Source organism: Paralichthys olivaceus, chromosome 20 (assembly GCF_024713975.1).
Source record: "Paralichthys olivaceus isolate ysfri-2021 chromosome 20, ASM2471397v2, whole genome shotgun sequence".
NCBI lineage: Eukaryota > Metazoa > Chordata > Actinopteri > Pleuronectiformes > Paralichthyidae > Paralichthys > Paralichthys olivaceus.
Genome location: NC_091112.1, coordinates 13,270,725 through 13,284,311, shown reverse-complemented (window position 1 = coordinate 13,284,311; position 13,587 = coordinate 13,270,725). Strand labels below are relative to the sequence as shown.

Genomic DNA, 13,587 nt, shown 5'->3' with positions numbered 1-13,587 from the left:
AGACAGCATCAATCACCACCCCTTGACCACTATTGAACTTCAGACGTCTCTATCTAGTCTCTCTAGAGCCGTTGTTCAGTAACAAGAGGAGCACTAATGTGCGCCGGCTGCCCAACATGATACCGATATCCTCGCAACTGTCATAGCAAAAAGCAAATTATTGCAGTCTCTTGCAACATAATAAGATTAGTGAAGTGGAATAACGCAGAATTAGAGTGAAATAATAATTTCTCGGCTCACATGGTCTCAAATATAATCATTACGACCCTAGCATAAATCATCCTGTGCTATTTCCCTGCTGAGAATTTGTTGAAAATATGTTGGAGATTGTTCAGATCAAAAGAGAAATTGATTCCATCCTCTTATCTCGCTCGGACCCCACCCCTCTCTTCTTATGTGCCCCTGCAGCTTTAGTGAGTAGCACACAAGCCGCCAATTTAACAGCTGCAGACATTTCCAGCTCATCTGGCCCTGACATTGCATTGCATTATATTCCATCTCCCACTTCCTATCTGGCGCTCGCTGTCGAGCAGATTTGCATTTGGCACAGAGAAGGGCTGCTCTCCACAGTTAGTTAAAAGCTGCATTCACTCTTTGAAAGGGCAGAGTTTGCTGATCTGATGCTACGGCAGCCAGGCTTTTAAAAAGGTATAGGAAGGCAAACAGATAAAGAAAAGCGTTTCTCTCTCAGGCGTCCTCTTCCCTTTGCAAATTCCCCTACTCATAGAAGAATGCAAATATACCGTCCCTCCTGCAGAGAAATCCTTACCTTTACTAGAGAATTGCCTTGATTGAGCTTTCTTTATGTTATGGTAGACATGCAACATGCATATACATGTGCCAGTATATTGCATGTTTTGGTGGGAACACACATAAAACATTCATCATTAACTCACTCATACAATATTCATCAGGACTCTTGATCTTGGAGTTGATGATGTGGTGGTGCTAAAAGAGATACCCAGCAACGTACACAATTGTTTCTCATTCGAGTTGCATGTACGAATTAAACTTAGGGAAATTTATGATAATGTGACCTCTATAACAAACAGTTTGTTGTAAGAAGATAATAATTTATGTATCAGCACTCACTCTATTGGTTTCTAAAGTAGGATAATAAGATAATATGCCCTGTTAGCCCCGCCGTGAACGCCTGTGACTAAAAATTAACAGTGAAAAAAAGACTATGAGTACATTTGCGTGATCCCTCCATTATGCGTCACCATGTTTGAGTCGCGGAGTAAAACACAGCTGTGATTTAATCTTGAGAGGCACACTCTTATATCCATCTCCAAATCAAGCCTATTCAAACAGGGGGAAATTATGGCAGTGAATTGCATTCCACAGGTTCCGCCGCAGACCTTTTTTTTTTGGTATTCATGAGTGCACTCGTAGCTCTTCTGACACTGATTTTTTATGAGTTCTAATGACTCGTCCTTAACGTCCTCAGCCCTAAATTAAGCATCTGCACTTTTCACTGAAAGTGTCGTTTCCATCTCTTTAATCAACCTTGTGAGTCAGCAAGATGCCATTGGGGGAAGATTCAATATGTGTGCCTGTGTTGTTGTTTGCTTCTTTTGATGTGTGTGTGTGTGTGTGTGTGTCTGTGCTGTAAAATTAAGGTGGGCTGACATTCACCAGGAGTATTTCCTCTGATCCTGTCTGTCTCAGTCCATCTGCTATGCCACCTTGTATGGTTAGGAGGGGGTATCACACATGCACACACACACATACGCACGCACGCACGCACGCACGCACGCACGCACGCACGCACGCACACACACACACACACACACACACACACACACACACACACACACACACACACACACACACACACACACACACACACACACACACACACACACTGAGAAGAAGCTGTCTGTCATTATGAGAATAACTCATTCCGACACTCACTGCCTCAGTCAACAGCAGAACTACTACTCAGTGGATACATAATAACAGTTGTGATAGCACACTTCTGCATCATAGCCTGTTTGACACATTGTTAAAATGTCATTAAAATCTTTAATTAAATAAACATAAGACTGAAATCTTCTTCTCACATCCTGACTCTGTCAGGACGCAAATCAGTTTCTTTTAAAGTTTAAAGAGACACTGAATGCAAATCATGTTTACTTTTTCTGTTTAAAACTCCAAAAAGGGTTTCAAGTGCTGACATAGAGAGAGTACCACGTTAAATAAATAAATCTTTTTCTTAGAGTTCTTTCTCCCACTAACTTGCTCTTTCTCTTAATCCGCTAGTGAGCGTTATATAACTACACCACTACCACATCCACAACTTTAACCCATGATCTCATGTGAAATGTGGACATAGTGGAGAAGCTGCACTACCACTGGGAACCTTTTCTTCCCATTCCTCAATCTCTCACCCACCTCCAGGGATCCTGCTGAGAGGCTGGTGTTGGCGTTGGTGCTGCCAAGGTTACGTGGCAGGGTCCTGGTTCTCTCCACCGTTGTTCCCCCCGTCAGAATCTGTCTGACTGATGGCCTCTGACCCGGCTTCAGCTGGAGTGAATGCCCGTGGGAGTGCATGTGTCCTCCGTGGGAGTGTACAACACCACCCGGGGCCATCATGTGGCCGTGCCCGTGGGGCATGGTTTTGATCGTCCCATAGGAGCGGTTGAGGTTCATAGTGATGTTCATGTCGCCCACGCTGGATGGGACAAAATCTACCGGGTAGGCCTCGCTCTCAGCTGGGTGGAGGGTCAGGGGAGAGGGTGGCGGGGGGAAGGGAGGGTCTTCCACTGCGATGTTGAGAGGCTTATCCTCACCCCCCAGGCCCAGGCCTCCTTGGGAGGAGGGCGCTGAGGGCTTGAGACTGACCGTCCTACGAGGTAAGACCATGTAGTCTCCCTCCCCTCCTCCGCCACTTCCTCCTCCTGCACTTCCTCCGCTCCCAGCACTTCCATCCTGGGAGTTGTTGGAGGAAGCCGGTGGGCGCGCCCAGCCCAGGCCGCTCTCAGTGCACAGGTAGATTTGAGCACCGCTGCGCTGCTGCCCCTGCTGTCTCTGCTGGTCCACGTTCACCTCCTTCTTCAGGGGCGTCTCACTCAACTCATTGAGGCCTCCTAGTGGTGGAACCTGTGTGGAAAAGAATAGAGATCAACTGCTTATCAACTGCACATCGAAGAGCCTGACCGTGAAGATAAGTTCTGATCCTATCGCCATTTTTGCTTCTTTATTGTTTGGGACAGACAAAGTGAGCAAGGCCCTAAAGTGATCATTCCAATTATCAATGAGCGTAAATCTCTTCAGTCCTGTACCTGTACAATCAGGTTGGGAGGGGGAATGTTCCCGGGGAGGGAGCTGAAGTTGACTCCGACTCCCCCCTCCTGATGGGCTGCCAGCTTAGGATCGTCCTCGTCATCCAGGGAGATGCGGGAAAGGGTCCCGGTGATGGTGGCTGGGTTACAGGTGTTGACCTCCTTGAAAATGACTGGGTGAGAAGAGAAGTTGAGGAAACAGAGTGAAGGTGAAAAAAGAAGCAGTGGTGAGGAGTTTATGAGTGGGGTAAAAGAAGGAGTGAGAGGGATATTTGAATTAGAAAATAGGAATGGATATTAAATGGAGGGGAATTTATATTATTTACAGCAAACAGAGCAAAGTTGATCAAGAGGTGTAGGCAAAAACAGATAAAAGACAAAAACAAGGTCCTGATGTTGAAGTTTGTAGATGCAGCTTTGGGACGGATCACATCATCCAAATGAAAGTTTCAATTCTCATTTTGGGCTTTTACGCTTCACTGTAACTAATATGAGTTTTGTCTCTGACACTGTGACCTTAGGTCGATGCTCCATCTCAAGATTTGCCAGTGAGTCAGGATTTTTTATTAGCTTGGAAGAAAGGAGCCACGGTGCAAACTGCTGTGTGCCTCAAATGAAATGGAGCCAAATTCCCTCGCTGCTGAGTCCTGTCCCATATCTCGCTCATGCACCAGCTTGTGACTCTTATATCATTGGGAGTCTGTCTGTTTATGGGCTTAAATGCACATGTATTTCTGTGTATTTATTTTGTAAAACCATACAAATTTTTTTTTACTGAACATTAAACTAGTTACAGTGGCTTTGGGTTAGCTTTCATGCATGTTGCTCGGAAAAAAACAGACGCACTACATTTCTAGAAAAGCTACTCCAAATAACCTAGACTACGACATGCTGATGAGACACAATGTTTGATCAAAGCTAATAGCTATTATCACAATCACAGATCAAACCATCTATGGTTCATGCTAAACATCATGCTTGTTCTGTCACCATCAGAGAAAACAATATTTACTCCATGGGACCCTAAATCAAATTCTAGACCAAGCATGTAACACAGACCATTCTCATGTAGGCCCTGTTCAGACCTTGTGTTAACATCCGTCCTGAGAGATCCGTGTATGTACGTGTTCACACCTGGTTTAAAAATGTGTCAGGAATGTGTCTCCTCTGACCACTTGTAATTGGATCTCACTGAGAAGCATATAAATACTTTGGATTAATTGTGAAGCGTGTCAGGGGATGTTGTCTGAGTGGCTGGTCCTAGGGATGCAATTGCGTTCAACCAGCTAAATGACTCTGGCCACACCTCCAAAAATAGTCTGAGTGATCGGATCTCAGGACACTTTCAGGACATATTTGGGAGAGTACTTAGCACTGGCCACATCCAAGGACGATGGAAGTAGGGGTGCTGAGGGGGCGGCAAGTCAGTAAAGGTTATTTTAAAAGTTTTAATATTTAATTTTTCTCAAGTGACATTTTGAGAGTAGCATTGTGGTGTTTTTCTATAATAATTGATTCATTAATTTTATTCTGCAAAGTCTATCTGACACTAAGAACATAAACCAAATTCCAACTGTCCACAGCTGAATGTGTTGCTTTGACACATAGTTGATGTTCATGTTCGTTGTCAGTTAATGTAAAATGTTGTAAGACTTCAAATTAAAGCTAAAATCAGGAATGTTGAGCTGCTGCTCTGCGTCGAATATGACGTGTTATAGACTTTCTCTCAGCACCCTCGACTCTCACTGACTTCCAGCGTCCCTGTCCACGTCTCATCGGATCACTCACCACGGATGTTAATACCGAGACTAAACGGGGTCGTGGACTGTGCTGATGTCACAAAATGTCAGGCTGCACATTTGATCAGAAAGTGAAGCTGTATCCTGCTGGAGTCTGAGCATACCAGAACCTACCCCTCTCTCTGTTCCACCGTCCTGTTGGAGATGTGAAAGGGTCGGACATGGTGTGTGAAACTTCACCAGGCTGATCCCTTCACATCGGAATCCAACAGTGGAGGCTCAGAGAATCAGACAAATCTGATGGTTGTTTTGCGGTGAAATTCATTCTGCAGTTTCACCTACAACCCGGATTTGTCTGTTGGAATTGTTTTAGGAAAGATCAGGCAGAGTGAAGTAGGTCAGTTAGGTGCAAAACTTACATGGGTGTCCTCTCTCTGCAAGGGTGGAGGGGAAAGTGATGGTGTGTTAATATCTTTAAAGCACAACATAAACTATATTGTGGTACATTTGCACACAATTTAACACACACACACACACAGCATCGTTGTCAACAGCGAGGTAAACAGGTCTGAACACATTGAGGAGTGTTATTATCATGCACAATTAAACACATCTCATCCAAACATATGCTCACTAAACACTTACTGGGCAGAATCAGTGTGATTGATAAGGCATAATAATTTGTGCACAACTGTGTCGAGATGTAGCGCATCATCTCCTGTCATTTCCTCAACATGCATGGCGGCAAGCTAAGAATGCAACATCTCCCGGCTGCCTCACAGCAAACGCTAATCCTGTGTTGGACGAAGGGTGCTAAAAAAGAAGACAAGAAAGAAGACAAAAGGAGGGAGGGAAGGAGAAAGCAGGTGGAAGGGAGAGCTCACCTGTTTGACACGCCAAGTCAACGTCCTTCTCAAAATCCGTCTAAAAGAGGGAGGCCGGGCAGGAAGAGAGGAGACACAATGAGAATGTTATGTGCAAAGTACAGTCACTGCATTAGCATAACAGTAGCAGCACCACAGGCCTGATGAGTGATTGGATCTCAAATGGTTGTGCTGCATTCAATCATGCTGATGCTCTAATGTGACTCTGCAGAAGACGATAGGATGTGTTGCCATGGCGACAGTCAATTAGAAATGCCCTCTATGAACGGGAACATAAAACAAAATACAGCGCCTTTAGTCACGCCGGTTTTCATGTCTTCATAGCGAAATTTGTCCAAAGCCCTCATCAAGCCGAAAAAGAACAAAGAACATGGAGGAAATTCTGACTGATGGCAAACGCTGCTGCCAATTTGTTTTGTGATGTGAATCGGTTCACAAGCAGTAGCAAATCCAAAAATACAGACTTTGCGGTAGAGAGAGGGAGACAAGCAGAACGTGGTGGAGTTCTGCCAGGTACGTAATGCTGCTGTATGCCTCGACAGTCACCTCGGTGTCGTCTGAGTGGAAACGGGGACAGGAATTTACACAGCAGCGAGACTATTATCTGCTGTGCCAGTGGAAGAATAACTTCACGGCGGTGTCTTTTCTCAGACTGCAAAAAACTATATATATAATGTAAGGACCACAAACGCTTTTATAATTCCTTCTCAACACTGAACTGAGCACAAATGCACTACACTGAGTCGCCTGCATTGAAAAAAAACTTAGATTTTATGTAGATTATGTATTTTGAGCACAAGCAAAAATGATGTTTATTTGCTTTGATGTAGAAATCCCTTGAGAAATGCAGGGTGGCAGCGCTCCTGAGGGTAAAGACACGCTCCGAAAAACCCAGAAGGCGGCAGATTAAATGAAGAAGTATTGTCTCCTAAATGGCCACCGCGTAAGTTTTTTCCCTGAACTTTAGTGAAAGTGAAGCTCATTGCTATGCAGCCGCGGTCCTTTCCTTTTCCCCGCCACAGAGCTTCCTCCTGTCCTCAGTGGGATTCACTTACAAAAGCCTTTGTTTGGATAATAAACTACAGATTTTAGACAGTTTGGGCACGCCACGGAGGCAAAGAGTGAGGAGGAGAGGGGGAAATGAAAAACTGAAAGAGAAGGGAAGGAGAGAATATGCAAGGGCCTCAGAGGAGTGGGGGAAGCTCTTGGTACGCAAATCACCCGCAGCACCATAAATGGGTCTAAATGAATGAATGAGGATATGAAAGAAACCCCTCTCTCTTCCTCGCAGTCTCTCTCCCAAACTAAAACAAATCATCTTTATTTTAATTATCGCACACACTCAATATGACACAGCTCACAGGTTAAGTAAAGTGAAGCGACTGATAAAAAGTCCGAAAAAGGAATACAGTGCTGTTGACTGATTCCTGCAGTAAAGACGAAGTCAACACAATGTAGCTTACAGCAGTCAAGTCTGAGGTCACTGCTGAAATAAAGAGTGAAAAGATAAATCACTAAACAATATTTACACTTATCTTGCAGCAAATCAAGTTGTACTTTCTATCTATACCAGCAGAACTATTCCTACTTAGAAGGTGCAATGCGTAATCACACAATATCTGATGCAATGATGAGTTTTTCAGTGAAAGGAATAGTTTGACATTTTAGTTACACGTTTATTTGCTTTTGCAGATGACGTCAATGAGGGGATTCATGTCACTCTCACGTCTTTATGCTTAAAATTAAACTTCCGCGTAGCTGTAAACAGAAGGGTACCAGTCTGGCTTACGCCTCGTTTCCACACAGTTCTGTTTCGTGTCTGTAATTCCGTTTACTTTGCGGATTCCCACACCCCCCGGTGGTCAACGCAGAGAGAAGCATTCCTTTTACAGACGGACAGAGACACCCCAGCAGCCATGGTCAAATTCTCTCTTTCTTTTGTAGCCAGGTTTTAAATGAATGTATGTAAACTACACAGTTTGACCATAACCATCATCAAACAACTGCATTGACTGAAATAGCCTCTTTTGTTGCGGCAAGGTTACCATAGGAATGAATTTACCTCTAGTTGACTCGCATACTTCACAGAGTGAAAACAAGGCTGATGAGAACATGAACCAGCACATCTAACCTCAGTAATTAGCACATTATATATTGTTTGTGTCAAAACTAGCTATGTGTGCAACAAGTTCTCCACCTTGTGTATGTCTGGAGACAAGACTGCAAAAAGTTGCAAAGCCAAGCAATATTCCATCATATAACCTTGTTTAAAACCACAATAATATGTATTTACACTTGTTTTTAGTGCGTTGAACCAACTAGATATATGTTGAGTAAAGACATGAAAGTGGCATCAATCATCTCCCTGCAAAAAGTTTGTGTATCTCTCAAAATGTCACATCCTTCCTTTAATTTTTTCTCATGTTTGCTGCAAATGATTGTTTTACAGACTGCAATCTCCTTCTATGGACTCAACTATTCACAATTACTGGTGACTAATGAATTTTCTCCAGGTGACATACTCGTTGGCTGCCGATGTGGTTGAGGGCGTGGTTGTGGTTATGGTTATGAGCATGGTTGTGGGTATTGTTCAGGATGGGGCTATGCTCATGTGCGTGGCTGTGGTCTAGCCCGGGGATATGGTTGCTGCGGGGTAGACTGTGGTAGCCTTGCTGGCATGCCTGGTGGCACGACGGCGGGAGCGGCTGCGGCTGGCAAGCCGAGAGGCACGGGGAGGTGCCGTAACGCAGGGAACCACACTGCTGCCCACAGTAGCTCACATTTGGACCTCTCTGATGGTGTAAAAGAAATGAGTGGAAAACATAAAGTTGAAATGTTAGTGGAGGACATGTTGTTGACACTTGTTGAGGAGAACACTGAGATTCTGTCAGAGATGAATTAATTTATGTAAAGACGGCTTTGATTCAGCGTTTAGGTGCAGCTGCAGCCCTGCATCATTATGATGTTTCTAAATGTCAACGGGTTAACACTGTATTGAGGTTTCCTCTGAGTGTAGATACCTAAGAGGATGGTGCTTACTGTAATTATGATGCAGATATTATTGGTGGCAGCTTACACAAATTATCCATCACAATTAATGTTCTCAAGGGTGATTATACAACACTTGTGCCACTGTTAAAAAAAAGATTTCTTCATTCACATTCAGATTATCAAAAAAAAAACACTGAAGCAACAAGGTTTAAGGACGATCTTCCCTAAGTGCAATTGTCATAGCAACCAGCCGAACTCTGTGTGATAACAATAAATTTAACCAAAAATTAAATAAGCTCAGTTCCAATGTAATGCTCCTCTGACTTATGAAAACAAGAGACAGAGAAGTGTCATAATGAGTTCCCTGTGCAGAATGATAGCTCCAAAGTTTAATTTTGATAACCTCGGAGGGGCGTTCAGTGGCCCATAATCGTTATTGCAAACAGGTCTAAGGGAGAAATAAAAGGGAGCGGGGATGTGAGAGTCGCTCATGTTCTAATGGCAGCAGTGTGACTGTGCTGACATTGGCAAGGCACTTCAAGTCTATGTGATTTATCACACTATTAGCCACATTTGGAACAAATACAATAACCTACAATAACCGCTGTGCTCTTCAAATAGAGAAAAAGGAGTTCAGGTAAGAAGTAAATAAAAGTGCTGAAGTGTCTCTTTTGGTAATACAGGAAGTCCAGTGGGAGATATTGACTTACTGAAGTAAGAGGAAGCAGCAGTGTCAAAAACGAATTGGTATTAATTTCAGCAGGATTCCGTTCAGACACGCTATTTGTTGACAACTATTTATGTCCTGCTACAATGCTATAGGAAGTTAGCTTCAAGCTGGGAGTGAAATTGCATTTCTTTGCGAAAAGCAGTCGAATGAATAATGCATAAACAATAATTACTTTCTGTTAAGGTAGAAATGGTGAATGAAAATAAAAAAGAGCCAGGAATGAGTTGGAGCACTTCAATAAAGCCACTCATGCTTCTTTCCACTGGAGGTTGAGCTTGTGGAAACCTCAGCCCGGTTAATGTTGCTCCAAAGCGAATGGATCGCAATGTGGGATGAAATGGAAATGCTATTCACCATGATCTGCACCTGTCCGTTCTTGCAGGAGTCGGGTGAGTTTTCGCTGTCGTCTTTGCATCCCCCCATCCGACAGCGCACCGCGTCCTGCACCTGAGGGGAGGGGAGAGGATGAATATGAAAAACGGAGAAGAAAGAGGAAGGATGAGAGAGAGGAAGGGAGGAGGCAAAGGAGCAGAAGTTAGTGAAGGGAACTTTTACTTAAGTTAGCAACTTTTGCAGCATCAGGGAACACACTCCTCACACGTCTTATAGTCTTCATCTTTATCAACGCAATGGCGGATGCTCAGTGAATACCAAATTCTGTGAAAGCTGCAAAGTAGATGGAAATGCCACATTCTTCACAAAGAAACTGGGCTTTTTTAGCTTATGTAACAGCCAGTGAAGTGGTATAGAATACACGCCGCAGCACTTCAAAGTGTCCTGTTTGAGCTTCGCGAGATCAGTGGTGCGCGGTCCTAATTAAAACCAACAGTACGGGATATGGATGCTCTAACCTCTGGGCCTCTCCGGTGTCATATTGTTCTTCTTCATCCTCCCACGTGCAGCATCTGAGCAAACACACAGCAGCCCACAGTGGGAGGACTGGTTCTTGTAACGCAGCTCAAATCAAATGGATCCCGCTCAACTCTGAAATCCCACCCCCCTCCCCCATCAGGCTCTGTATTATAGATAGCCTGGTTAGTCGCTGAGGAGCAACATCATTTCTCAATGTTGCCGCTGTCAAATCCCATAAGAATCTCATGCGTGGAAACAAGAGTGCTAGTGTAAGAAGCGGTGCGAGAGCCAACGACAGCATCGTCACTCTTGCTGGGTGGTCTCATCGTGTGTGTGTGTGTGTGTGTGTTAGTGGCGACAAATGGAGTGGATTGGAGCAGCATCCTTGTCTGATTAATACTGCATGGTTGAGCCTATTGCCTCTATTGTGTCCTTCTGTGGATCCCGTCCCTCTGTGTCCATACTCATCTTCATCTGTGTTTATTTCCCCTATTCTCTTTTAGAATGAATGTCTCTGTCTCTCTCTGTGTGTGTTGGCTCATTCTGACTTCAAAGTGGAGAGCCGCTCTATGGGTCCACTCCATACCTCTCTTTCCACCTTCCTCTGTATTTCCTCCTCCTCTACTATCATCCCCTGCTTCGCTCTTGAATCACATTTGTTTTTTCCCCCCACAGATCTCTGCATGCATTCTCTCTTCTTTCCCTTCCTCGCTCCTCACTTAACTAAGTCCCTCGCCCGCTCTCTCTCTCACAATATGCCTTGGCTCCATATCTCCCTGTCGCCTCCCTCCCTCCCGCTGCCTCCTAATCACAACACCTCTAACGTCACACCTGTTCGTTCGCTCGGCTCGCCACGACTGATCTCAGCGGGGCCCACTGTGCCGCCGCCGCTTCTTTCATTCTGCGCCGCCTTACATGCAATGGGTGCTGCAGAGGAGCTCGACGCGTGGCTCTGCTACACCGGGCACGATTTGTGTTTTTAGTTGACTTCACAAACTATCACACTTTTGCGCCGCCTCTTCTTTTGTTTTGCACTGTAACACGCTTTCATTCTCTACCCGTGTTCCCTCCAGTGTAGCACTCCCCTCTTCCCGTTGTTCTGCAGCCACGAAGGATTTACGCTCAGTCTCTTGCAGGGGGATTTTCATACATTTGCAATAAATAATTCCTGGATTTACTGTACTCTGATCCGTGCTGCATTTGTGTTATTGATTTAATGCAGCTAAGCATTCGGAGCTTTTAAAAATTCACTTACACTTTGCGGTGCATTCAATATCATAATGATCTCCTGGATAGCTGTGCATGGCGCACATGCATCAGTGACAGAAGACACATTTACAGTTACGGAAAACGGGTGCCATTGTAAATCCACTGAGGTAGCTTTGGTGCAAAAGTGAATAACTCCACAGTGTAGGCATGTGTCACTGTGTGTGTAAATGTCTGTCTCAAGGGCATGAATACATGTACAGCGCTTCATATGCATAATGAGTTTAAATTTCAGCATCCCTGGGGGCACTGTAAAGCCTGTGGCAAATAGACACTAGGGGGTATTAGTTAGGGACTTATCGTCTTATTCCATACAGCATCTTCGTAAGCTTCTTAAAGCAGCCTTGGATCAGACGGACAATGCCGCACTATCATACTGCATTATGAAGAGGAACCCTCGCAACATGGGACATAAATACCACGCTAATCCCTCTCGTGTCTGATCCGCTTGTGTTCCGCCATGACTTCGCACTGATCTACAAACTAACGTGACATTTGCAAACGTGAGTCCCACCTGTCAAAGTGTTGCTGAGGTCACAGACATGTATGAATTCAGCACATCAGGGGATTCAGGAAAAAAAAAAAAAAAAAGGAGAAGCCGGACTCACCTCCCGGCGCATTGCACAGTGGACGGTGATGATGACGAAACCTTGGACGGAGTCAAAGACGGCGAAAAGGACCTGGAGGAGACAAGAGGCATCTGTTGGTTGTTGCACGTAGTTTCAATACTGGGCTACCTCACAACCTCTTTGACACAGTGGCAGTTCTTCATCGTGATTTATGTTTTCATCTCATCCCACACCCACCTCGCACTTTTAGACATGCCATACATCACACGTGTCAAGTCAGAGAGGAAGAAAGATGTTTGATGTTAGAGATGATACAGATTTTCCTGAACAAATAAACTAAGCAATTTGTTAAAATAAGTATACTCATTAGTTTAATGTGTTTCTTTTGTTCTCTTCAAAAGTAAAACAAAATAAAGTCATTTACACCATGTTTTTAGCCTAAATGTCTGTTGTTATCATCTTCCGGAGCCGCGTTCATGTTTGCACACACTGCACAAACTGGGGTGCACAGTAGCATTGCTAATCCCATTAGCATCACTACTTCCAGTAGCGGTGTCAAAAACATGACACCACAGGAGCCGTGTGGAGGCATTTAGTTTTTTCAGTTGTTTTTTATGTTTGAAGATGTGGTCACTATTTACTTTAATTATATTGGATTTGGCTGCAACACTGTTTACCCCTGAAACTTCAAAAAGTGTTTTGTGGACTCATTTCACTCACCTCTCCATCGGCATAATGGTTAGCAGATAATGACTGAATTTAATTTGACAGTTAGGGGCGGTATGCTGAGCACTGTAGCCTCAGAGCAACCTGTCGGTGTGAATCTCGGTTCGGCCGGGGTCTTTCTGTGCGGAGTGTGAAATGACTCCGTAACCATTAAAGAAACACTGATATGGAAATGAAAAAAATCATACCATGTCATTTCATTCTTCTTATCACGGTGGGAATCACACAGCAGCTTGTTCTTCTTTTAATACAATTTGGCGTTTGGCCGATTCAATCATTGATTCAGGTTTAACCTTTAACCTGATCTGCTCAGACAACATGTGGTACGTCAGGGTTCACATGTAATTGAAATTTTAAACAAGATGAGTGACTGAACCAAAAGGGCAACACACACTGGTGGTTTATGATGCATGTCAAAAACACCGGCGCTAATTATTGCCCAAGTAAGCCCATAGATTGATGATGCTTTAGTTTGCATCACTGATTTATTTATGAGCATCAATCAACTTCTACTCTCCAGAAACCTACGCTTCTGTGTCAGTG

The 13,587-nt window shown here is 44.1% G+C and overlaps 1 protein-coding gene across 20 annotated transcripts in view; it reads right to left on the bottom strand.

Annotated features, from left to right (window-relative positions):
* adgrb2 (adhesion G protein-coupled receptor B2) overlaps positions 1-13,587 on the bottom strand; it is a 208,001-nt gene that overhangs the window by 19,239 nt on the left and 175,175 nt on the right. For 14 of the 20 annotated variants that reach the window (XR_011239554.1, XM_069516268.1, XM_069516278.1 and 11 more), the window contains 7 exons: positions 12,358-12,429; positions 9,986-10,078; positions 8,433-8,702; positions 5,911-5,950; positions 5,446-5,460; positions 3,288-3,460; positions 2,398-3,105 (listed from right to left, as the gene is read on the bottom strand). Coding sequence is in view for 19 of the 20 variants with exons in the window: in XM_069516268.1 (XP_069372369.1) it covers positions 2,398-3,105; positions 3,288-3,460; positions 5,446-5,460; positions 5,911-5,950; positions 8,433-8,702; positions 9,986-10,078; positions 12,358-12,429 (1,371 nt within the window). In the remaining variant the exon portion in view is untranslated. The remainder of the gene's footprint in view (positions 1-2,397; positions 3,106-3,287; positions 3,461-5,445; positions 5,461-5,910; positions 5,951-8,432; positions 8,703-9,985; positions 10,079-12,357; positions 12,430-13,587) is intronic. The other 6 variants (XM_069516269.1, XM_069516271.1, XM_069516284.1 and 3 more) reach the window with 6 other exon arrangements.